At 46.1% G+C, this 25,661-nt stretch overlaps 1 protein-coding gene and 1 long non-coding RNA gene across 3 annotated transcripts; one reads left to right on the top strand and one right to left on the bottom strand.

Moving 5' to 3' along the window:
- Nucleotides 1-246: 246 nt before the first annotated feature.
- Nucleotides 247-10,296, bottom strand: LOC148118412 (uncharacterized). Of its 2 annotated transcripts, none has more exons than XM_087900358.1 (5): nt 10,181-10,296; nt 4,794-6,181; nt 4,210-4,407; nt 1,812-2,196; nt 247-490 (listed from the first exon to the last, which is right to left on the bottom strand). In XM_087900358.1, the coding sequence occupies exons 2-3, from the start codon at nt 6,137-6,139 to the stop codon at nt 4,374-4,376; spliced, it is 1,380 nt and encodes a 459-aa protein (XP_087756484.1). In that variant the 5' UTR covers nt 6,140-6,181; nt 10,181-10,296; the 3' UTR covers nt 247-490; nt 1,812-2,196; nt 4,210-4,373. The 2 variants fall into 2 exon arrangements, with proteins under 2 accessions (XP_087756484.1, XP_087756485.1); XM_087900359.1 differs by lacking the exon at nt 10,181-10,296 and adding an exon at nt 8,840-10,169.
- Nucleotides 10,297-15,924: 5,628 nt separating this feature from the next.
- Nucleotides 15,925-18,420, top strand: LOC148118411 (uncharacterized). The gene is made up of 2 exons (XR_015735962.1): nt 15,925-16,403; nt 17,151-18,420. It is a non-coding gene; the product is annotated as an uncharacterized LOC148118411 (long non-coding RNA).
- Nucleotides 18,421-25,661: the final 7,241 nt, after the last annotated feature.

Raw genomic sequence — 25,661 nt, 5'->3', positions numbered from 1 at the left:
AGCCCACTGCTGATGGGGACCAGAGGGAGCTGCCAACTGTGGAGTTCCGTAGTGGGGAAAAGTTTTCCGGAGTGCACAGTGCTGCTCTCAGTAGGAAAAGAAAGGGCTGTGTTTTATGTATACAAAAATCTGGATTTTCAAAGTCAACTTTTTTCTATATATAAATTATGCTGCTATTACAATATCATGGCCTGCATAATATTGCCCCATGGGTCACGATAAAAATCAAGTCAACATTTAATAAAGTAAATAATAAACAGGAATTTATTTATTGAATAATGAAATAGTAAACGGAAAAATTCTGTGTCAGGCCTGTAAAATGTGGAACATAGTCCTGATGTGCCAACATCAAGTAAAAAGTAACAGTGGGAAAGGCTTCCACACAGAGCTAAGGATGCCATTCTGTTGCCGTCCCACAGAGGCAGCTTACAACAGGTTACCACGCTGGTCTTCATAGGTTCAAGTGACCCGTGATATTCAGCAGACTTATCTGAGGAGACAAAAAATGAAGTTGAAACCACAATTATGCAGGAACCTTTCGCTAGAATGCTGTGAACAAAATCACAGTTATTGCAGGTTGAGAAATCGATCCCACACATAAGAACAATCATTTATGAAAGATGAAGCCTTCACTCATGTTTCTTTCTATTCCCTTTTCTTCAGGCCTTCCAACTTTTGTATGTGTGTGGGTTCATATGTGTCTTCTGTAACACTGCCTGTGTCCACTCCTGTGTGAGTAGGAGGGTCTCAAGTGTCATACTTACCTTGCTTCCTGAGACACTCTCCTTGAACCTGTGACTTCTCAGTAACTCTAGATCACCTGTACAAGGATGAAAAGGGGACTTCTCCCTTCCACCTCCATAGAGGTAGGATGATGCGCTCCCACTGGCCTTCAAGGCTTTTATGTGGCAGCTGGTTCTGAGCCCACGCCCTCACGTTTGAAGAGCGAGCACTTGGTGGAGTGAGTTATTCCTGTCACTAGGAGGGCAATTTGATGGCTACGTTCTCATCTCATGATATCTCTCAGGAATAATTGACCCTGTGTGGTGGTCAATCCCCTGTTGGAGCACTGTATGGAAAGCAAGAAAAGCTTGTGGTTGGATGTGTTCACAAGTGCCTGCAAGATAAGGAAGACCAAAGGCTATTATTCATTTCCTGCCATGGTGAGCAGCCTGGGGATCAGGAAGTTTGGCTAAAAAGCAAAAACAAAAACAACAAGAACAACAAAAAGGTTTCTTGACTTGTGTGAAAATGAGCGGTGTGGATTTGCTGTCTGAAAGGGGCAGAGAAGCCACCACATGCTTTCCTGAGGTAAGACTGAAGGGCAAATGAGGCTGGTGCCCTCGAGACCTTGAAAGGAAGTGGCCTGGCTTTATTGCATGGTGTCCCTAATGGATTCTGTAACCTTGTCTGTCAAGGACAGATTTCTTTCACATTGTCCCTGGCTAGACAGCCTTTGCTTGGGGAGAGCTGACCAGACATGTGTGTCCCATTCTAACCTTCCATGGTGCTCAGCCTGAATTCTCTGGCCACCTGCCCACCTGCCCCCCATTCAGCTTCACCATGACAGGAGACAGATCATGATGTCAGAGTCACACAGAGTTTGCTATTCCCCCTGCTTTCCAAAGGCTCATGAGAAAGCTGTGAAGATCATCCTTTGCTTGATTAGATGGCTTTCCCAACACCAGGAGCTGATTGACAGGGCACTCCCTAAACTCCATGATGCCCTGTGCTGGTCCAGGACTTGTGTTCACAATGACTACTATGTCTGATAGTCAGGGGAAGGAAGACACTAACGCTGAATGCCCCACCTTTTTCAGCAAGTTGGCAGAGAGGCTGTGGCATGGGTTGGTTGACGGGCTGCCACTGTGGTCAGACTTCCGTTGTCACATAAGGCAGATCACTGATGGTTTTGTATGTTGTGTCTCCCAATGAGGATTGAGGGGTGTGCCTGTTGTTCTTTTTCTGAGACTATCTAGCCCATTCTGACCGTGTGAGGTAGTTCCAAAATCCAACTGGGTGCAAAGAACCAAACAAGGCTCCTCTAGGTGAGGGGCTCCACTAAAGAATCTTCATTGCAGATAAAACTGGAGTGCAAGGGTCTCTTCTGTCTTCCAGACATCTGTATGGAAGTGCAGGTTTGCAACTTTCAAGAGAGACAGTGGTGTCTTCTGCTCTCTGAGAGAGCAAGGAGAGCTGAAAAGTGGGGACAGCGACAGTCAGAACTCAGGGCGATGCCACCCAAGAGTGTTTCCTCTCCCCATCCTGGTTAATATGTGGCTTAGGTTGAATGAGAATGGCCCCCGTGGATGAACATGTTTGGATATGGAACAGGAGGTATGGCCTGGAAGGAGGAAGTGTCAGTAGGGGTCACAGAGCTTTAGGGATTCTACAGCCAAACCCATTCATTCTCTCCTCTCTCTCTCCTTCCCCCCCCCCCTCTCTCTCTCTCTCTCTCTTTCTCTCTCTCTCTGTCTGTCTGTCTGTCTGTGTGTGTCGCTTGAGAATCAGTGTCAGCTATCACCTCCAGCTCCAATGCCATGACTGTCTTCCTATTGCTAAATTCCCATCAGGATGGTCATGTCCTGTCCCCCTCTGCAACTGTGGACCCCTAAATAACATGATTTCTCACTTAAGTGGCCTTGGCCACAGTGCTTTGACAGCAGAATGGGCAAATTCAGTAAGTGAATGCTAGAATAGGTATCTGTCTGCACCAAGGTCCTATCTCAAAGGGCCTAGGGTATCTGGCAAATGATTCATGACACAGGGAGACAAGTATCAAGCCCTCCTCAGGATGACCTGCTGACCCACTGCCCCATCAACACTAGAGTTCGGCACTGTAGGCTGCCACAGAGACTGTGTGTGCAAGCTGTGCTATGCGGTGGCTGAGGACGTAGATTGCTGTTTGCTAAGCTGATGCAACACCCACATTCAGAAAAACCAATGCCAGCATTCTCAGCAGACATAAAGCCCGATTCATTGGTGGATTCCGTTAAGATCAGGCTTCAGAAACTCATCTTCCACACAGAGACATTCAGAGAACTCAAACTAATTCATCACTTCAGCGCTTCTCAATCTGTGGGTCTCAACCTCCTTAGGGATTGAATGAGCCTTTCACAGGCTCACCTAAGATCAGAAACAGGAGCAAAGGTAACTGTTTTTTGGGGGGTCTCCACAACATAAGGAACTGTATTAAAAGGTTGCAGCATTAGGAATATTGAGAACTACTGATCCAAATAATCACCTCAGACAAGAACCCTGGATTCCCTGTCAGCTGGGAAGCTCTCACTGACACAGAGCTGTTCACAACCTGCATGGTGACCATGAGGATTCTGCAGACACCTCACTCAGCAAGAATGTACACAATAACACTGGCTGATACCTTGTAGCTCCATGACAGTGACTGTTTTCCCCAATCTAGACTCTGGATGTCATCACTGGACACAAAGCCGGCCAAGGACACAGGCCTTGTCCAGCAGTGATGTTCCACAGTCCTCTCAAGTCCTAGTTACCTTTTCACAGTACCCAAAAAAGTCCTGTAATTTTAGTCAATCAGAGGGAAAGAATCATTCACTGGGATAAAAATACTACCACAGTTTCTAAACTTCTGGAACATGGGAAGGGCAGCATGGACCCTGGTGGCAGGAGGCTGTGAAGAAAAGGACGTAGACGCTACCAGATCAGCCTGTGGTTGGATAGAGCAGGAAGAGGAGGCTCCTGGGAAGGGATTGGCCTGAACCTAGGGAGACATGGTCTTCTGCTCCCGGGAACCCATGCCCTGCACCCCATATATCTCTTCTCCAGGGAGTTTCTCCTGATCAGCCCGCCCACGGTCCCTGTTCCTGCCCTACCTGCTCATCTCTTTTTTCTCTGCTGCCTGACTGGAACTGGAATTTCCTATGGGCAGACCCCTCCCCTTCCCCAGCATCATGCCCTGTCCCCCTCACTGTCTTACTGATTTTCTTCTCTCTTGCCTTGTCCCACAGACCCCTCTCCTCCTCTCTGCCCTGTACATGGAGTTCTTTACAGCTGTTTATCAATAAGGATCTTCAAAAATTATGGGATGATTTGATGAAGACCCCATATCGTGTGGAACATGAAGTTGCATAACGTGGATTGCAGAAGTCGGACGGCTGGCTTTTTAAAACAGGGTGGCCGTGTGTCTGACTTCTGTGTCCAGCCATAGTGCTGGGACAAGTATGAGCTTACCTTGCGGGAGCTAACAGCTCCCACTGCAGGGAGAGGAGGGATAGAGAGCTAGCCTTGTGTCACAAGGCGTGATGACTTCAGGTATATGGCTCTCAAATGTTCTGTTCCGGCCTGGCCCCCTCTTGTGGCTGGTAGGCCACACCAGGCCGAACAGCAGCCATGGTTTACGAACCATGGCCCCAGGCCTGTTCTTCAGACCTTGAAAGGAGACACAAGCAAAGGACTCTGTTAGTGACTCTGACACAGGCAGGACTCACCACTGGGCTAGCCTGTTGTCCCACAGCTCTCTACATGATTCCTCTTGCCTAACCTGATCTCCCTTCCCAAAGCCCAAACCCCTCTCCTTCCCTCCGCTGCCCCTGGTTGCATCCTCTGCTTCTCTGCTTCAGGCTCAACTTCCCCCAAATCCATATAAAGGGGTAGAGTGGGAAAGCTCCTTCTAGGGTCACAGATATTAGGGTTCATGTCCTATAACTGGTGCAGCATATCCTTGGCAAAAGCCAAGATCAAATACACAAGAAATCACTGGGCTTGTCTACCCGGTCTCACTGGGACTCCATTTCCCACCTCTCCCTGTCCCTCACCTGGGGGTTGGGGCTCCTTCCGTTGGGGTGAGGAGGCAACAGAAGAAACAGCAGCACAGACGACGGATTTGCCTCCTCACCCCTTTAAGGCGCCATCTCTTCTTTCTGTCAGGGTTCTGGTTTTCAGCATGCAAGTTGTCTTCACGGTCCACATTTGAGCTAGGCGGGCTGCCCACGGATTCTTCATATTCCTCCCTCTGGCTCAGGAGAGGGTGCAGGGACTCCTCACTCTCCCAGGGGGGGCCAGGGATAATGATGACTTTGGGATATAGACATGGGGGCACAGGACCACCAAATGTTACATCATTCTCTGTGCCCTGGCTTGGGCCATCACCTATGGTGCCCTCATTCTCCCTGCTGAGGCCAGTGCCCCTGGTGACGTCGGGGTCTTCACTATGGCTCAGGGGATCACGATTGGTTATATCCGTTTCTATGTCTTTGCTTGGGCCATGGCCAGTGGTGTTCTCAATATCCCTGTTGGGACCAGTGCCCTCAGTCACCTCAGGGTCTTCCCTGTGGCTCAGGGGATCACAATAGGTTATATCCATTTCTATGTCTTTGCTTGGGCCATGGCCTAGGGTGTTCTCAGTATCCCTGCCGGGACCAGTGCCCCTGGTGATGTCAGGGTCTTCCCTGTGGCTCAGGGGATCACAATAGGTTACATTAATATCTATGTCCCGGCTTGGGCCATGGCCAGTGGTGTTCTCAATATCCCTGCTGGGGCCAGTGCCCTCAGTCACCTCAGGGTCTTCCCTGTGGCTCAGGGGATCACAATATGTTATATCCGTTTCTATGTCTTTGCTTGGGCCATGGCCTAGGGTGTTCTCAGTATCCCTGCCGGGACTAGTGCCCCTGGTGATGTCAGGGTCTTCCCTGTGGCTCAGGGGATCACAATAGGTTACATTAATATCTATGTCCCGGCTTGGGCCATGGCCAGTGGTGTTCTCAATATCCCTGCCGGGGCCAGTGCCCTCGGTCACCTCAGGGACTTCACTCTGGCTCAAGGGATCACAATCTGTTACATCAATTTTTATGCCTTCTCTTGGGCCATCACCTATGGTACCCTCATTCTCCCTGCTGAGGCCAGTGCCCTTCATGACCTCAGGGTCTTCAGTGTGACTTGGGGGATCACGATGGATGGTGATGCTGCCCTTCTCCTGCACCTCAGCCTCTCCGCTGTCATCCTCCATGTCTAAATCCTCCATGCAGGAGAAGTAGTCCTCCTCTGACTCACTGTCAAGATTAGTTTCATTCGAGTTAGTACTCTCCATCTCCTCAGAATAAATCTTTGAGGCCGACAAAACCGGCCAGCTCTTATGCCACAGTATTCCACTTTCCTCCTCCATGACCCCCACCCTTAAGGTGGGGGATGGGACCACCACAAGATCCTAGAAGGAAAAAGACAAAAGCGGTCTAGTAGAGAAGTTATTGCTCCAAATGTCTAAATCATGAAAGTCATCAAAAAATTAGCTACCTCAAACCTCCTAATGACACATCTTAGGGTCAGAGGTAAAAAAGAAAATAAATGTCAATCCAAACCCCAAAGCAATTATGAGAAAGCATAAGAAAGAGCAGAGACGCAATAAGTGGTCTCTTAGAGTTTGAATCAGAGACCAAAGAAACAAGGATCTGGTGATTTGAAAGAATGAAGTCTGACAAACCCTTGACCTGCATCACCCAGAGAGAAGATTCAAACTCTTGAAATGTGAGACAAGACATAAAGTATGAAGGAAGGACAAGTAGGACCTAGGGAGCCCTGCGTGTGTGTGATGTGAACTGACTCTAGAGAGTTGATACTCCTGTAAGCAAGAGATTTCTTGAATCATATAAGAGACACTAACATTGATAAGATGTTATTACACCTACATAGCACTTGTTGCCTTCCAACTAATCCACCCCGGGCATGAGGATCAATTCCAGATGTTATAAAACAATGTGATCAATTTAGGGATGAAATGGAAAGAGAAACAGAACTTCTGTTAGCAAGGACATCCCAGGACCAACAGAGTGCATGATGGGTCTTTCCTGACAATGGAGACCAGTGCTCCCCGGGAAGCATCAAAAAGAGAAGAAGAAAGGTCATTGCAAATATAGTCTTGAAAGCCAGAATAACCCTGAGGCTGAACCCACAACAACAACAACCACAACACACACACACACACACACACACACACACACACACACAGAGGATTAAGTGTACTCCAGTGTCCTTGACCAATATCCACTTGTACATCTGTTATCAGATTCCTTGCTTCTTCACACAAATTCAAACAATCCATGACAGCTAGGATGTTTCCTATTCACAGAGAGTTCAACAGGGAATCCTAGGACAATTCTATGGGGAAACTAACAAGCATGTAAGGAGATCAAGTGAAGAGGTCCATACTTAGCCACGAAAACATCAACTATTGTCATTCTCTGAAGAAGAAATAGACATGAGGTTCGTACTGCAAAACCCTCCTCCCAGTTCCAGAGAAATGGTGAATAGAGCTGTGGATAAGTAGCTCAAACCTTAGTTGAAATGGGGGACTTTGGGGCACACACCAGGGGCAGCTGTAATGTCACAGAGCAGATGAAAAGGATCCCAGGTCATTGTATACATCTATAGAAGTATTCCTTATTTCATACAGATAAGGTTTAAAATAAGAAAAAATGAAACCAAAGTAAAATGTGGCAAAAAATATTTAAATGGAACAATTAAGCAAAATGAACACATAAGCAGAAATCTGTGCCTCAACAAAAAGCACTGCGTGTATGTATCAAAAATAACAACTGAACACAGAATCCAGCCAACAAAGAGGAAATCTCCCAATGTCAAGGTTCAAGAGATTAGGAGATTCCAGTTTATGAGGTCAAGTATAGAAGTCTGGCTGCTCTCTGTCCAACAAGAGTTTCTCTGCAGCATCAAGACAAACCGCAGTCTGCAGCAGGGCTTTATAAGAAGAGATTTTGATAACTTCTCACAAAGGCCTTTTGTGATGTCACAGTAAGGAATGGACCAGTAACAGCAAAAAGACCAAAAGATGATTCTCTACCCTGCTCCAGGGACTACATAACTTTTGTCAAGACTGTGAGCAAATCCCCAACAAAATACAGCTTAAATGACAAAGGGAAACCCTCTCTCAGGTTCTCAGGGGCCAGGGAGGGATGGCAGATGAGGAGCTGGGGACTTGGGAAGATAGATCTAAAGCAGTTGGATACATGACTTTGGCTGGTCCCTGGTGCATCCAGTCACTCAATTGCTCCTGATGCCCTGGGCTTTTATGACTTCCCCAAACTGCATCAAACTGCACCTCCTGCTAGATCCCAGGCATTCAGACACATGAGAAGGTGTGAGTACCTCCCTATCAAACCTGAGCAGGACACTTTGACTTTAAGAACATAGTAATCAGGTATCACAGTAACAAGGTAACAAGTGATATAGTAACAAGGTGGACAGACTCAGCAACTCTGTGCTGACCTTTGCTAGGGACATGGATATGGAGTAGTTAGAGAATGAACCTATTGTTTTCCCCAATGCCCTTTGCACTAGGATGTTAAAGTTCTCCAAGTATTCTGATGACTACAGACATCGTCTCCACACTTTGCACCTTCAGTTCCTTTATCTAAAACTCATATAGACTGTCATTTAAAGGATGCTAGCCCTCCCCGACACTGGGATGCTGTGATGAAATGGACTGTACCTCATGGTACACATGACATGTTTTTGGTCTTTTTTGCCGGGTGTTGGGGTGCAACATAGCAAGTGTGGAAGATAGCTACCAGGGTAGATGGGCATTTAAGTGCTCCAAAGGATCTGTGAGATAAAAGATGGCACAGGTAGATGTGATAAATCTTCACACGGGGATGAAAGAGATGGCTTTAAAGCTTGTCCATACTAATAAACTTTGAAAACCAGAAGTATTAAATTTAAAGAATGTCAAGGAATCATGCTAAAGAATAGATATACAGGACTAGTAAAGAGAAACTGAATGAAAAGCACAAATTAAGTCAAGAACCACCTCAGTGACAGAAATCAAAACCAGAAAACTGGGAAACAAACTCACTGTTTGGATGTCAAAGCAAATGAACAGCGTCGGTTTTCGTAGATCAGTAATATCAAGGTTTATGTGAATCAAGTATTAGTTCAACAACTCTTCAGCTAACCAAGCTACATACAGTTTCTCTGCAGAGCAAGAAGCCCCAGCCCCAGCCAGAGCCTCATGTGGGCAGAGTCTACAACTCATAATGACTTCAGTGAGGTCATGCTGGAAATGAACCAATCACAGCTATTTACAACCACAAAAAAAAAAAAAGAAAGAAAGAAAACCCACTTCACCTTCTGTCTCCCAGGACTGCATTGGTTTTCTCACTGCCATGACCAATTCCCTGAGAAGCAGCAACATTTGTTCCATAGGTTGTGCTATGGCTCAGACTCTCAGAGGACAGGGAATCCATGTCTGGGGACTTGGGAAGATGGGTCTGAAGCAGCTGCTTACATGGCTTTGTCATGTCCTGTTGCCTCTAATGACTCAATTCCCCCTGCTGGGTTCCACCACCATGGGGCATTACAATGTTCAGAACAGAACCCCGTGTTAGAGACCAGGTGTGAAACCTCTCCCACACAAACCTTGAGGACATTTGGACTTTAATAACAGCAGCAGTAACAACAAGAGTGGATTCAGGGGCAGGAAACCCTGACTGCCCTTAAGGACGAAGAGGGAGGAGGAGAGAGAGTGGGGGGAGTGTGAGGGTGTTGGGAGGAGGGGCGGAAATGGAAACTTTTATAATTTAATAAAATTACTTTCAAAAAAAAAAGAGTGGACTCAGGTGGCTTTGGGCTAACCTGTGTTAGAGACAGGCTATGGACTAGATAGTGAACACACAGGCTTCTTCAAGGTCCCTTTCACTCAGACCCTCAAATTCTCTGATGACTCCAACTACTGCAGCCCTCTTCCTCTCCACCCTCAGGACACTCAGTTCCTTTCCCTTAAACTCGCAGTTGTGGGCACTGAAAGGATGATGGCCTGTCTGAGCCATTGCGAGGCCACCAGGAAACTGTCGTCCCTCAAACTATCCAGAGCGTGTTCTGTTTAATGAGTGGCGTGGTGGGCAGGAGAAGAGTCTTAACGTGGTAAGGGAATTTATAACCACAGGGAAATGGCGGGGAAAGTAACAAGGCAGGTGGGTATGCTCCGAGTGCACGACCAAATCCCTTATCTTTTACAGCTAACTTAACAAAAGTTAGGTAGAGAAATAAACCAATGTATGAAATGTCAAAGATGAATGTATAGAGAATAACAGAAAATGGTTGATGAGGAAATAAACTGAAGCAGGCATGAACTAAATCTAAACAAAGTCAGTCAAAATTCAGGCACAAACCCGCCCCCACTGGGAGGCACACTCACGATGTTCAGGTCAGTGGTGATCACAGATGTTCACTTCCAAAGATGCACAATAAAATTCAAAATCTATAAAAATCACAGTTTTCAGTCAAGTCCTCTGCAGCCAACCAACGGTTTCACTGCAGCCTAAGAACAAGGTCTAGGCCCAGGTGGTGCCTAATATAGGTGGGTCTCTCTCATTCATCACAATGGTCCCTTGTGAGGTCACGGAGCCATGCACCAATCACAGTTGACCAGAAGCCAGCATAGCTTTGGAGTTCTTTGCTCATGGCTCCTCCCACATCAATGCCAAGACTCAGTATAAGGGAGGTAGAAGTTATTTGACTCAGGCTTGCAGAGGATCAGACCAGCAGGGTGATGGGCTCAGCTGGTGGCACTGGCAGCAGGGCCTCAGGCGACTACTTTCTCTGCATAGACATCTCCTCACCCTCGAGGCTATTGAAATATCCTTGCCATCTAGGCCACTCCTGAAATTCTTTTCAGTGTCAAAACCACAAATCCCAGTTTGTCCTGAGTCAAGATCCCTAAAATCTTAGACTGCCAAGGATGACAATTCGAAGTTAAGTCTCTGACACGTCAATGACTTACATATCTGGGAACTTATGCCAAATCAGCAGGGGCAGAGAGCGTTGGGGAGGACATCAAGAGAGCGTTGGGAGGACATTGGAAGAAGAAATGTGACATGGTGAGAAGACTTGTATGAGCCGATTCATTCCTTTCACCCTCAGATCCCATTTATCCGGGTTTTGCCTGGTATAGCATTCCTTCTGGGTCCTGAGAGGTTCAGGGGTCTGGCACCCTAATAAACCTCAATATTTTGATGCCTGAATTGGATTGTCATATATATAATTCTTGGAAATTGTCCCAAGAGACAATTTCCCAGAAAACTTTTTCTGGGAGAACATATTTGAGGTCTCCATAATCAGTCAGCTATGGCAAGATCTCGCCAAGAAGGTTGTTGCCGAACCGAGGTGTAGGAATCTCATATGTAGTGAAGAAAGAAAACTTCCCCAACCCACTCCCAAGGGCACCACAAAAGGTCCCTTCTGGAAGCATCCCAGAGACACTTCCAAATCAACAGCTCTTTAAAGAATCCTCACTAGTAGAACACTTCTGGTTCAAAGGAAGTAAATGCTTTGTTAAGGATGAGTGACTTTTTCCCCTTCATCCTTCTTTAAATGCTCTTTTTCTCAGTGTTTTGGTTTGGATGGGGCCATTCTTTCCTAAACAGCACAATATGGCCTATTATAGAAGATTTGGGGGTATTTTGTTGTTGTTGTTTTGTTTTTGTTTTCTTTTTCTTTTTGGTTTTTTGAGACAGAGTTTCTCTATGTAGCCCTGGCTGTCCTGGAACTAATCTGTAGATCAGACTGGCCTTGAACTCACAGTGATCTGCCTGCCTCTGCCTCCCAAGTGCTGGGATTAAGCACGTCACCACCACCCCGCTAAAAGTTTTATTTTTATTTAAATGTTTTCAATTTTATGTCTTAATTATATACATTGGACAAAGAATCAGTCTAGGTGGTAGTAAATCAACACAGTTGGGGAAAGGGCTCCCGAGGCTCCACCCTCATGGTTGATGGCTGTCTGGGCAGGCAAGTGTGGCCACAGGTAGCTTGTCCATCCCCAAGGCTGCACTGATAAGTTTGAAGGAGTTATTTTGTAAAAGTGGAGGAGGAGAAATGCATCTACCTCTAAGTAGAGATAAGCCCAAGTGTGAATCCCACAAGGCTAATCATGCCCCTAGCTAAAGAACCACCCTTAGGAAACAAGGCTCCCCTTAAAATAATGTACTTTTCCTTCCCAGAATTCCTGTGCCCAATTTCAGTTCCTATGTATAGGGTGAAAAGTGTTATGGTTTAGATAAAATGCTGCAGTTCCCTGAGTGACCAGCAGACCATGAGGGGTGGTGGGTCCCCAGCAGGGAGTCACACAGCAGGTGAGAGACAGAGATGGATAGGCACACCATGCAGAGTGAGGTTGAACATTTATTTAGTGGGTTACAGAAGGGATGAGGAAAGGGGAGAAGGAAGAAGGGGGAAGAGGAGAGGCAGAACGAGAGAGAAAGAAAAGCAGAGGGAGAGATAGGGGAGAAGAGAGGAGCCACCGCAGCAGCTACCTCTTCAAGAGAGGGATGGGAAAAAAAGGAACTCAGGCTGGAAGCGGAAGGAAGGTCCACTTGCCTCAGGAGAAGTAGGTGGGGCTTGTCTCTTAAAGGAACAGGACAGACCATTACAATCCCATCTTTTTTTTTTATAATAAAAAAGCAAGTTTAGGCACAACAGATTAAAGGAATTGGGATGACAGATTCTCAAGACTGCTTCCTGCTTATTTGTGGACATCATCTTCAAGGGTGTGGGAAATCTGAGAAAGCTGGGTGCTAGTCACATTCTGGCATAGCTGGTCTCTTTGTTCCTGTCCAGTGTTTGTGGTATGGAAATATCTGGTGTCTCTTACAACCATATGTCATGCAGAGTGAGTTTGGATATTTATTTAGTAGGTTATGGAGGGAAAAGGGAAAGGGGGATGGGGAGAAGGGGGAAGGAGAGAGAGAAACAGAGAGAGAGAAACAGAGAGAGAGAGAAAAACACAGAGAGAGAAACAGAGAGAGAGAAGAAGAAGAAGAAGAAGAAGAAGAAGAAGAAGAAGAAGAAGAAGAAGAAGAAGAAGAAGAAGAAGAAGAAGAAGAAGAGGAGAAGAGGAGGAGGAGGAGGAGGAGGAGGAGAAGAAGAAGGAGGAGAGGAGGGGGGAGTGGGTAGGAGCCACGGCAGCTATCTCTTCAGGAGAGATATGGGGAAAAAAGGAACTCAGACTTGAAGTGGAAGGAAGATCCACTGGCCTCGGAGGGAGTGGATGGGGCTTGTCTCTTAAAGGGACAGGACAGACTATTACAAAAAGGGCCAAGGAAAAATAACACTGTCCCTGACTTTATTTCAGAACCAGGGCTTAACATCCCACCAATCTCTGAGCTTGCCCCAGAGTCAGGCTGCAGAATCCCACCAATCCCATTAAGCACAGAATTCCACCAATCCCCAAGCTTATCCCAGAATCAGACCACAAAAATCCATCAATCCCAATGTAATGGTCTGCTCTGTCCCTTTAAGAGACAAGCCACACCCACTCCCTCCCCTGTTTGCCAAGGCATGCTAATCTTCAGCTTCTAGCCTGAGTCCCTCCTTCCTCTACTCTCAGAGGAAGTTTCTGTCTCTCCCTTCTCCCCACTTCTCTCCTTTCCTCTTCTGTTTCTCTCTCTCTCTCTCTCTCTCTCTCTCTCTCTCTCTCTCTCTCTCTCTCTACCTCTCTTCCCTCTTCTTCCCTTCCCTTCTATAACCCACTAAATAAATATCCAACTTTACTCTGCATGGCGTGCCTATCCATGTTTCTGTCTCTCACCCACCATGTGGCTCTTTGCCTGGGACCACTGCCTTCGGAGACTTGCAGTGTGATCTTGTGGTGTGTCTATCCATCTCAATTTCTCACCTACCATGCGGCTCTCTGCCTGGGACTCGCTGCCCCTCATGGCCCACTGCAGCCACTTGTGAACTGCGCTATCCTTGCCTGAGATTGGCTGCTCTCTGGACCCACTGCCCACTGCCTGCCACCACTCCGGGGACCTGCAGCATGGTCTCATGACCCACTGCCCACTGGAGCCACTCAGGGGTCTGCAGCATTTTACTTTTTCCATTACACCCAAGCCACCCAGAAAAGTTCTCCTCCTCCAATAAATTCTATATAAGATCTGCACCCTGATGTTTCTCACCCAAGGGAGCCACCCTCTTGGACTCTTCCTTCTCAATAAATCTCTGGAGTGAGGTTTATTGTGTGGTGTGACATTTTCACTGGAGCGGAGCCCAGCTATAACACTTTTGCTAGAGCATAGTTGTAACACTTCTCTTGTGCAGGGCAGAGCAGAGCAGAGCTGTAACAACTTCGCTGGGGAAAACTTCCCCTACCAGAGCAGAGTTGTTACATTGGGGGCACCTCTCCCAGGAGCAGAGATGTAAGTTGCTATGCTTACAGTGGCTTTATGGTATTCCTTGACTCCCAACTGCCAGGATACCTTTCAATCTCAGCTGCCAGGCTTTACACTAAGAGCAGAATTGCCCTGAGATACTGCTGGGTCTGTACCTAAAGCTTCAGAAGGGCAGAATTGGGCTTTTTCTCTTTCCATTATGCTTTTAAACGACTAGATTAATGGCCTGGACTCCCTCCCTGCACTGTGACTGCTGTCAGTGGCTGACCTTTATGCTTATCTTCCCCATTGTCCTCCAGACAGCTTCAAGACTTAGGGCTTGCCTGTTCTGGATTTCCTGTGTCAAATGAAAGCATCACCCTTGAACTTCCATTTGAGGCCCTCCTTAATTATGCTAATCAAGCTAAGAACTCCACAAGGAGGCCTGAGTTCCCTGGTGTCATCTGATGGCTCTCTTGGGATGCCCCACTGTTTCTAGTAAGACTTCACCCCTGCATTTTCTTTAATTGGCAGAGCAAATGAATCCATCCCCGTACCCTAGACATCAGGAAAGGTATGAGGGGCACTTGTTGGGGAACCTGAAATGATTTGAGAGGAGACATGATCAAGATACATTGTTAATATGTATGACATTGTCAGACAAAAAATTAAAATATTACATAAAAAAGAAAGAATAATGAGGGGGTATGGGTGTGGGGGAGTGGTGCATGCAAAAATGGCTAGATTCCATGGGACCGAGAGTGAAAGCTAGGCAGTGGCTGTCTACAGTAGGTGGAGCAAAAGGTCTCAGGAATGGCTTGAGAACAGTGTGCTGTGTGTCACCCTGAGGGCTAGCTGAAAGGAGTGAAAGGGAGAGACACTGGCTATTAGGGCAGAGAGTGAGTGTTCCGAATGGGGATGCAGGCCTGAACAGAAGTCTACAGAGAAAACATATGAGAAGGGAGGATGGGTCTTAGCGCTGGAGAGTGGGAGGAGCCCACGTGTGACTCAGTTTCCATCTGGAGTCCATTCTGACTTTGAGTTCAAGCTTGCCTGCTCTGCTTTTTCCAATAACCTTGAGGGCTATGAGAGACTTCTGATTTAGCCCCTGGGAAAAGAGCACTCTATCTAGTAGAGCGTATACTGCTGACGGCAAACCTCAGGAACATCAAGATAGAAAGTGAGGCTGCTTCGGAGCAGCAAGCACACGTTGGAGAGGAGACCGCTCACTCAAGGACAGGAATGGTCTTTTGGTTAGATACTGACTGACCATCTGTGCTGTGCTTTGTTCTGCTTTTGTATATAATCAAGTTCTGAAATAAATTCTGAGCTGTTTGTCTTTTTGGCATGATCAAACAGACCTCCCAATTCTATCCTGTGTTTTCTGTCTCTGTTGCTTTCATCTGGCATTTCCTTAGCTTTGATGACCCCCCCCCCACCAATCCAGGAACCCTAGCTGACTTTGCAGGAGTGGATTCCTACAAAGTACCTCTCTAGCTGACTTTGAACTCTACACAAATCCCAGCACTCAGAAGGTAGAGGTGAAGCTGGCCCGACATAGCTTTCATGACCACCTAGTCTTCATTTGAAGACTCAGTCTCAAAAAGAAAAGAAGAGGATGAGGAGTGTAATGGTCTGTTCTGTCCCTTTAAGAGACAAGCCACACACACTCCCTCCTCTTCTTCCACTGCTGAGGCAAGAGGATCTTCCTTCTGCTTCCAGTCTGAGTCTCTTTCATTTCCATCTCTTTGTCTGAAGAGGTAACTTCTGCTTTGCTCCCTTCTCCCCACTTCTCCCCTTCCCCCTCCTCTCTCTCTGTTTCTCTTTTTCTCTCTCTGCCTCTCTCTGCTCTTCCCCCCAGCTCCCCTTCTCCCTCTCTCTTTCCCCTCTATAACACACTAAATAAGTATCCAACCTTACCCTGCATGGTGTGCGTATCTGTCTGTCTCTCACCCGCTGTGGCTATGGCTCCTCATGGGACTGGCTGACCTGCCGAGTTCTCTCACCTGCTGTGTGGCTCCCTGCTCAGGACCAGTTGTCTTCGGGGACCTGCGGTGTGGTCTGGTGGCCCGCTGCCCACTACCACAACTCGGGGAATAATGCCATTTTACTTTAACCATAACATTGGTGCTTGTGACTTAGCTTCCCTTCTGTCCGTGGGTGGCCTAGCTGAGGACATGTGGAACCCTGGGCTCCGGAACCAGGTTTCTTTACAACAGCTCTTCATTCTATCTGCCTGAACGCCAACCTCTATGCACACCAGCCGCTTTGGTGGTGAGTTTTCTCCTTCCAGCCCCCAACTACAGCCTTCACAGCTATGGTTGAGTCCTTTGCTGACATTCATCTCTGGTTGCTTTCCATAGCTAAAAATGTGACCAGGCAACCCAGGGTTTCATGAAATCATAACTTGGATTACACAAGACTGGGTGATCAGCAATCAGTATTGGAAGGGAAAGCTTGTAGCCAGCACCCCTCAGTGCTAAACTATTGGACTCAAACAGATTCTGGGAGGGGAAGTCATTGTCTTCAGTTGTGTATCCACTGCTGACTCTCCCAAACCTCACTGCACAGTTCCACACCCTTGGAAGGACAGATAGCCCTGGTTATATTCAGTGGCTCTCAAAACAAAACAAATAGACATGAATGTGAGAAAGAGGCGGGGGAGGGAGAGAGAGACGGAGGTAGGAGGAAAATGAGAGAAAGCAAGGAGAGAATGGTCAGCAAGCATTATGGGCACAGGTGGAATCATCAGGGAGCAAATTCAGTGAGTAAAACATGTTAAAGAGAAGCTTTAGTTGGTTAGTTTGTTTTGTTTCTTGAGACAGGGTTTCTCTGTGTAGCTGTGGCCATCCTGGGACTCACTCTGTAGACCAGGCTGGCCTCAAATGCAGAGTTCCACCTGTCTCTGCCTCCAGAGTGAGTGCTGGGATTAAAGGGGTGTGCCGCCTCTCCACAAAAGAAAACTGTTTACAATTGTACCTCTATGAGAGCGTAGTAATATAAATGTATTCCAATTGTCAGAAGTCCTGAAGATTCAGTTTCATCCACAAGAGGGCTCAGTCAACCAAATGACAAAGCCACAGGGCCTGACATCAGCAGATGGAACCCCAGGAGAGAAGAGTGAGCCTTCTCGGTAGCCCTAACTGGAGTCTCATCAGTACACGTGAACTTGTCTTCAATAGCACAGAATATCTTGGAAGGATACATAACTTGGATATCAGAAGAAGAAAATGTGTTCACTTTTTGACCATGTGACTGTAATATTTATTCAAAAACCCTATGTAGGGAAAACATTTTATAAGAAACAATATTCTGTGAACTTCTTCAGACTTATGTATGAAATTTAAGGAGCTGTGAACAACACGATATGAAGAAATTACTCAAATGTTTTCACAAAGCCTGCCACTTCATATTAGTAACTTTTTAAAATAGCTTTGTCTTACATTGTTATGTTTTGGATTGGCAGAGGCTATTTTTTAAAACTATTATTAGCATGCAATATTATGTTTTTGCTTTGTTTTGCTTTTCAAAACAAGGTTTCTCTGTGTAGTCTTGGCTGTCCTGGAACTTGTTCTACAGATCAGATTGGCTTGAACTCACAAAGATCCATCTACCTCTGCCTCCTGAGTGCTGGGATTAAAAGTGTGCCCCATCCCGAGGAGCTCCAATTCAGCATTCACATAAGCACAAATGGCAAAGCCCCATTGAAAGAACAGTGTGGAAGAAGTCTTTCCAGGACCTCTAATGTGTAGGGAGAGATTTCAACTGAGTTAATGCAATGTTGTCATAAGTGAAGAAAAAAACACCCAACAAGCACAAAAACAGAACCAATAGCTATGTGGGGACTTAACTCAGGCAGTACGGCTTTTTTCAGTAAATGCTGGTGGGCATGAATGAAAGATGAGCTAGTGTCAGTGCTCAGTGAACTCTAGGTACAATTGTGAAAGGCAAAGCCACAACAAGAAGTGTGAAAGTGCACACTTTTAATCCCAGCACTTACAAGGCAGAGGCAGGCAGGTCTCTGTCAGTTCACAGCTAACCTGGTCTACATAGTGAGTTGAAGTCTAGCCAGGGCTACATAGTGAGACCATATTTCAAGACAACAACAACAGAATCCACTATCACCACCAGCAAACAAAACAAAAACCCAACAACAATGCTTATCTAGGGCAACTCAGGGGCTTGGAATAAGAGGACCAAAATGATTACCCCAAAATGAAACCTCAGTCAATTGGAGTCTCTCAAAAAATTAAGACTTTCCATACATGCCATTAAAAGAATAAAAGGGAAACATGCTATGGTGCATATTTGTTTTTTATTGTTTGTTTTGTTGGTTTTTCAAGACAAAGTTTTTTAGTATAGCCGTGGTTGTCCTGGAACTTGCTCTGTAGACCAGGCTAGCCTCGAACTCACAGAGATCTGCCAGCCTCTGTCTCCCGAGTGATGGGATTAAAGGTGTACACCATCACTGCCTGACTGGGGCGTATTTGTAAGGCATTTAGTTGACAAAGCAGTTATAACCTGAACGCCAGGTATGGGGATAACTAGGTATCTAGATTGAGGAACCATTGTAAGATTGGTCTCTTATCAGTGAAAGGGAGGTGTCCAGCCACCCCCGCCAGCCCCAGAACAGGTACAAAACACCTAGCCACAAAATTCTTAACATAAAGGAGATGTTTTATCCCAGAGGAGCAAGTGGGCAGGAGGGTGGGGGTGGGGCTACAAAGGTGGAAGCAACAGCAGCAGCAGCAACAGCAGCAGCAACAGCAGCAGCAGCAGCAGCAGCAGCAGCAAGCAAACAAGCAAGCAAGAGAAGGTAATTCTGCAGGAGTGGCTTTTTAAGGAGAGATGGAGAGGTAGGTAGGGGAAGGGAGTCTGTGCTGGGATGAGTTGGTAAATCCTGATTGGATATTTTAGCCAAATGAATATTGATTGTTGGGCCTTGGCGTTTTGTCTCAGTAATGAGTCAGTGGCCAAATAAGGGACTAGACCTTGGTGGCTGGCTAGCTTTAGGATCGTAATGCTTTTCAGCATGGGGAAAGAAGAGCGGTGAAAAGGCAAAGCCTGTTCTCAACGCTTGCCATGCTTGGGCCCATCAGAGCCCCTTCAGTCAGGATGCAGGAAGTCACCAATGCAGCTGTAGCTGCAGCTGTGCACTGTCTCTCCCGTGGGCTGGCAGTGACTGCTTGATCCTTGGAACACATTGTTGGAAGAGAATCCGACTGGGGTGGGAAGACGGTGACCTGACAAACGCTTGCTGCTGGAAATGTGATTTGTCTAATCTTTTCACATGTAGTGCATGTGCGCGTGTGCATTGATTGCATATGTGCTTCAGCACACTGGTCAAGGTCAGAGGACAGCTTGAGGGAGTTTGGTCCTGGAGACCAAACTCAAGTAGTTAAGGTTTGTATCTTTGCAGCTTCTGAAGTCTTCAAGAAAGCGTTCTGGAAAGAGGCTAAATCAGCAGCCAAGCAAGAAAATAGTAAGACTCCTTATTCCTTTAATGATGACTAATAAATGTCTATAATTTATAGGTGTGCCATAGTGATAAAGAAGGTGACTGCTGAGGCTTTTGTTTTCCCTGCCTGGTCTATCCTCCTCTGCCTCTGCATGTGCCCCAGAGGGAAACTTGCTGCTGAACCCTCTTAAGAAGGCTGACCTTTAAGAGTATCTGGGCTAAGGGTAGATTTTAGCCAATGACAACTCACGAGCAAGGTACCCTGATTTGGAGTCCCTCAAAAACTGAGACCCTTGCTGGTCTCTTGCAGGGCTGAGTGACAGTACTTATGTGCTCTTACCTAAGACCAACGTGCCTGCTGGTACCCTTTGCCTTTGCCTTCTCTGGCTGGGTTTCAAGGTCAGCTCGTTTCATAGGGCCCTTCATTAAAAACGTGACAACGGTTTCTTATCATTGTGAGTTGATTACTGTTGTTAAAGGCTGTTAACTATTCTCCCTATGCAGTCAGCAGGTGACTTAACTCCTGTCTTTCATTACTGCCCCAAGTGTACCCAAGCATAGGAATGACACCTCTTCCCCGACAACAGAGACAGTTCTTATTCCTTAAGGGTCATTCAGTCATAGAGATGGCCATTGTCTTAGTTAGGGTTTCTGCTGTTGTGAAGAGACACTATGACCACAGCAACTCTCATCAAGGACAGCATTGAACTGGGACTGGCTTACAGTTCAGAGGATAATCCATTGTCATCATGGAGGAACATGGTAGTGTGCAGGCAGACACAGTAGCAGGAGACTGTGTGCCCTACTGGCCAGACTTGAGCTTATAAGACTTCAAAGCCTGCTTCCACAGAGACTCACTTTCTCCAACAAGACCACACCTACTCCAATAAGACCACACCCACTCCAACAAGGCCACACCTCCTTCAACAAGGCCACACCTCCAACAAAACCATACCTACTCCAACAAGACCACACCTCCTCCAACAAGGCCACACCTCCTCCAGCAAGACCACACCTCCCAGTAGTGCCACTCTCTATGGGCCAAGCATTCACAGTCTATGGAGGTCATACCCATTCAAATCACCACAGCCATCTATGTGTTAGGGACTGGGACTGAGTCCCCCACCACAGCCATCTATGTGTTAGGGACTGGGACTGAGTCCCCCACCACAGGCATCTATGTGTTAGGGACTGGGACTGAGTCCCCCACCACAACCATCTATGTGTTAGGGACTGGGACTGAGTCCCCCACCCCGACTCCATTCACACTGGAGAACAAACTGCCAGAGTGACTGGACTTAAAGACAGCTTTGCCATGGGGCAAATGTGAAGTGTCCCCAAGGCTTCTGTGTCTGGACACTGGCGTCCAGTTGTAATGTTTTGGAAAGCCGTGGAGATTTTAGATGGCAGGAAGACCTGAGGACTGAGTTTGATCTCTGGATCCGACAAGGTGGTAGGAAAGGACTCCTGAGGATTGCCCTCGGACCTCCACGAGAGTGCTGTGCATATGTGCACATGTGAATCTTAATTAAATACATACATATTCAAACTTTAGCAAAGAATTCTGTACTCAGTAGGAAACTGCACCCTGCTCAGTAACAAACCTGTATTCTTAGAATACCGTTTTAGCTCACTGGAGACATCAAGTCAAGGATTGCTGGAAGATAAAAGTTATGGCCAGCAGAAGTGGAAACACAGTTCACTGTCAGTGAAGAGTGACTAAGACTAGGAGAGAAGAAGACAAAACATAGACACAAGGACTAATCCATTTCCAATAATTTTGAAATTACTGCTTGTCACACATGTAAGGGTTCTGAACTTCATGACGCAGTGTGTGTCCAGGACTCCACGAGTTCTCAGTATGGGGGGGGGCATTGCCAGAAATTTAGAATTCTTAACTTAGGATGTTTAAAGCGAGTCATGAGTGACAGCTGCAAATACAGGCCTGTGTGTGTGTGTGTGTGTGTGTGTGTGTGTGTGTGGTGTGTGTCTGTGGTGTGTGTGTGTGTGTGTGTGTGTGTGTCTGTGGTGTGTGTGTGTGGTGTGTGTGTGTGTGTGTGTGTCTGTGGTGTGTGTGTGGTGTGTGTGTGTGTGGTGTGTGTGTGTGTGTGTGTGTGTGTGGTGTGTGGTGTGTGTGTGGTGTGTGTGTGTGTGTGTCTGTGGTGTGTGTGTGTGGTGTGTGTGTGTGTGTGTGTGTGGTGTGTGTGTGTGTGTGGTGTGTGTGTGTGGTGTGTGTGTGGTGTGTGTGTGTGTGTGTGTGTGGTGTGTGTGTGTGGTGGGTGTGTGTGGTGTGTGTGTGTGTGTGTGGTGTGTGTGTGTGTGTGTGTGTGGTGTGTGTGTGTGGTGTGTGTGTGTGTGTGTGTGTGGTGTGTGTGTGTGTGGTGTGTGTGTGTGAGTGTGTGTGTGTGTGGTGTGTGTGTGTGTGTGGTGTGTGTGTGAGTGTGTGTGTGTGTGTGGTGTGTGTGTGTGTGTGTGGTGTGTGTGTGTGGTGTGTGTGTGGTGTGTGTGTGGCCCACAGATTGTGATACTGAAGGAAATAAATTAGACTTGTGATCTTGGGATTGTAATTCAGGAAGACTACCAGCCATCAGTTTAGGTCACCGGATCTCAAAACTGTCCTTTCCAGGTGAAGGAAGTGAGCTGATCCCTTGACTAAGGAGTCTGCTGAATTCCGTAACTGATGATATTGACTCTGAAGAAAGTCTGGAGACGGTAAATTGTATGTTTGAAGCTGTAGTAATTCTAAGCCAGTGTAGAAGAATCATGAACAATGGCTGCAGTCAGGTGACAATGGGTTCCATCATGTCAAGTCACTGTGTCTAGAGCGTCCGTCCACACCGCGGTTTGGCACTTCATAGCTGAGTTTTGTTTTGTTAGTAGGTTGCATCGTACTGGGAGCTGAACTCAGGATGAGGAACCTATTAGTTGCCATCGTTACTGTTCTGTTGCTGTGAAGGACACCACGGCCACAGTTGACAAGGCCACTGTTATAAAAAGAAGCCATTTAACTAGGGGCTTGCTTACAGTTTCCGAGGGTCGAGACATCATGGTGGCCGGGAGCAGTCATGGCACTGGAGCAGTACCTGAGGACTTTACATCCTGCCCACATGCAGCAGGCAGAAAAGGGAGACACTGGGCCCACGCACAGGGATACACTTCCTCCCACAAGGCCACACAGCCTACTCCATCCCAAACAGATCTACTCACTAGTAGCTAAGCATCAAACATGTGGGCATACAGGGAGCGTATTCTCAATCAAGCCACCACATTACATAACTGTTCAGCCACTAGCCTATGTCATTAGCCTTTAAAGTATTATAAAATCTTATATAAAATTTATTATGTCATCCTAGGATATGTCTCTTTCTTGCTCTATGTACTCTGTTGACTTGGCTGATGCACTGCTTCTATTTGGGACCTGATTATTATACTAGTGAGAGGAGGACAAAACCAGTCAGACTGACTCTAAGACAGTGGTTCTAATCTTCCCAATGCTGCGACCTCTAACGCGGTTCTCATCTTCCCAAGTGCTGCGACCTCTAACACGGTTCATCTTCCCAATACTGCGGCGTCTAACGCGGTTCTCATCTTCCCAATGCTGCGACCTCTAACACAGTTCATCTTCCCAATGCTGCGGCGTCTAACGCGGTTCCCATCTTCCCAATCCTGCAGCGTTTAACTCGATTCCCATCTTCCCAATGCTGCGGCGTCTAACGCGGTTCCCATCTTCCCAATCCTGCAGCGTTTAACTCGATTCCCATCTTCCCAATGCTGCGGCGTCTAACGCGGTTCTCATCTTCCCAAGTGCTGCGACCTCTAACGCGGTTCATCTTCCCAATCCTGCGGCGTCTAACACGGTTCATCTTCCCAATGCTGCGGCGTCTAACGCGGTTCTCATCTTCCCAAGTGCTGCGACCTCTAACACGGTTCATCTTCCCAATCCTGCGGCGTCTAACGCGGTTCCCATCTTCCCAATGCTGAGACCTCTAACACGGTTCCTCATGTTGTGGTGATCTTCAACCACACAATTATTTTTATTGCTAGTTCATAAGTCTATTTTTGCTACTCTTATGAATTATCATGTAAATATATTTTCCAATAGTCTTAGGCAACCTCTCTGAAACGATTGTTTGACCCCCAAGGGGTCATGACACATCATTTGAGAACCACTGCTCTAAGAGTCAGGGAAGGTGCAGCCAGCTTCTACAGTGCTAAAGATTCCATAGTTATTCAAACTATTCATGTGTTTGATCAGAATGGATTAGATAAACAGAATCACAACCACCGTTTATAACATAGTGGACATGCATAAAGTAGTATTTCTGCAAAATATTTTTAAAAAACTAAAAATAACTAAATATTAAATAAAAAGGAAAAGCAGAGAACTTCCCACTAGTCGAGGACAGTGGTGCACATTTGGCTTCCCAGTACTCCGGAGGCGAGGGCAAAAGAAACTTGTGGTAGAGGCCAGCCTGGCTGACACAGTGGGTCCTGTTTCAAGAAGTCCCCCAAACAAAACAAAAAAGAAAAGCAAACACTAGCGTTCAGCTTAAACATGGATAGCTGGCGAGGTAGCACACATCTTTAATCCTAGCACAAGAGAGGTAGAGGCAGGTGGATCTCTGAGAGTTTGAGGCCAGCCTGGTCTATGTAGCAAGTTCTAGGATAGCCAAGGCTACATACATAGAGAAACCATGTCTTGAAAAACAAAAATAAAAGCAATAATACTCCAACATAAATAATTCAGAAAATTGTCACTTTAATGTACAAATATAGCAGTATTTCTATATCAAATTATTTCATGGTTAAACAAATGCTGTATACACACACATATATTTATAAATATATACATGTGTATATATGCATATACATGTATGTGCACAGAGACACACTTTTAACTTTATAGAATTCTTTAAAATTTTCACAGTAGAAATGTATAGAATGCAGATGAAAAACATTTTTTGCAGCTTAGTGAACAATTACTTCTGTGGGTTAAAAGTTTCATTTCTGTTTGGATTTCAGTTTTTGGAAGCAGAACTGTGCTTTGACATCCAAATCTTTGTAAGACCTTACAGCTTTGTCAAATAAGGGATAAAAGCAAGGCAGTATCAAATATAAGAGAAAAATAATTCTCTTATTATCTCTCATCTTTGAGTTGACTGTATTGTGACTTTAACTACCTCTAGAGTCTTATGAAATTTGTGGGAAATTTTTGTTGTTGTTTGTTTTTAATATTTATTTATGTGTGTATTTATTTTGCCTACATGTATGTCTGCTTGTTACATGTATGCCTGATCGCCGCACGGAGGTCAGAAGTGGGCATAGATCACCTGGCACTGGAATTAAAGGAGGCTGTGAGCCACCATGTGGGTGCTGGGATCTGAACCTGGATCCTCTGCAAGAACAGGTGCTCTTAACCACTGAGCTGACTCTCCAACCCTATACTGGTTTTTGAAGATAGGGTTTCACTGTGTAGCCCTGATTGTCCTGGAACTCACTCTGTAGACCAAGCTGGCCTTGAACTCACAGAGATCCATCTGCCTCTGTCTCCTGAGTGCTGGGACTGCAGACAAATGTTACCTTGTCTATGTGAAGACGCTTGTGTTTTAACTTATGTTTGCATTTATATTTGCAGAATCAAATGTTTTCCTAATGGCACACACACAAAACCCTAAGCTTAGACATAAACTAGCTCCTCGTGTCTTTATAAACAATTTCAACACATTCGGGTTCTCCGGAAATAATTTAAACACAACAGTGAAATAATTTTTTTTTCTAGCTCTATGTATTTGAGTAACAAATATTTTAGGTGCCTGAGGCTGAAAAGGCTTGGAAAAGTCTGCTCTACAGTAACTGTCTCATAAGTCAAACTACTACTACAAAGTTTAATACGTCTCATCTATCTCCAGCAAGGGGTCTCCCTACACAATAACTTCTGTTTTAAAGCTGGAAGTTGGACCACCTTATGAAGCTCATGGTCTGCCACTAAGCTCTATCCCAGCATAAAAACATTCCAGCAAATCAGAGTGCTATAGATCTACAAAAGCTATGGAGAGCTTCTTAACTGTTTTGAA

Source organism: Myodes glareolus, chromosome 22 (genome assembly GCF_982192425.1).
Source record: "Myodes glareolus chromosome 22, mMyoGla1.1, whole genome shotgun sequence".
NCBI lineage: Eukaryota > Metazoa > Chordata > Mammalia > Rodentia > Cricetidae > Myodes > Myodes glareolus.
This window is presented reverse-complemented; position numbering and strand designations above follow the sequence as displayed.

Coding starts and splice junctions, on each gene's coding strand:
- LOC148118412 (XM_087900358.1), bottom strand. CDS start 6,139: ATGGAGGAGGAAAGTGGAATACTGTGGCATAAGAGCTGGCCGGTTTTG. Junction 4,408..4,793: donor GAAGGAGCCCCAACCCCCAG/GTGAGGGACAGG, acceptor TCTCCTTTCAAG/GTCTGAAGAACAGGCCTGGG.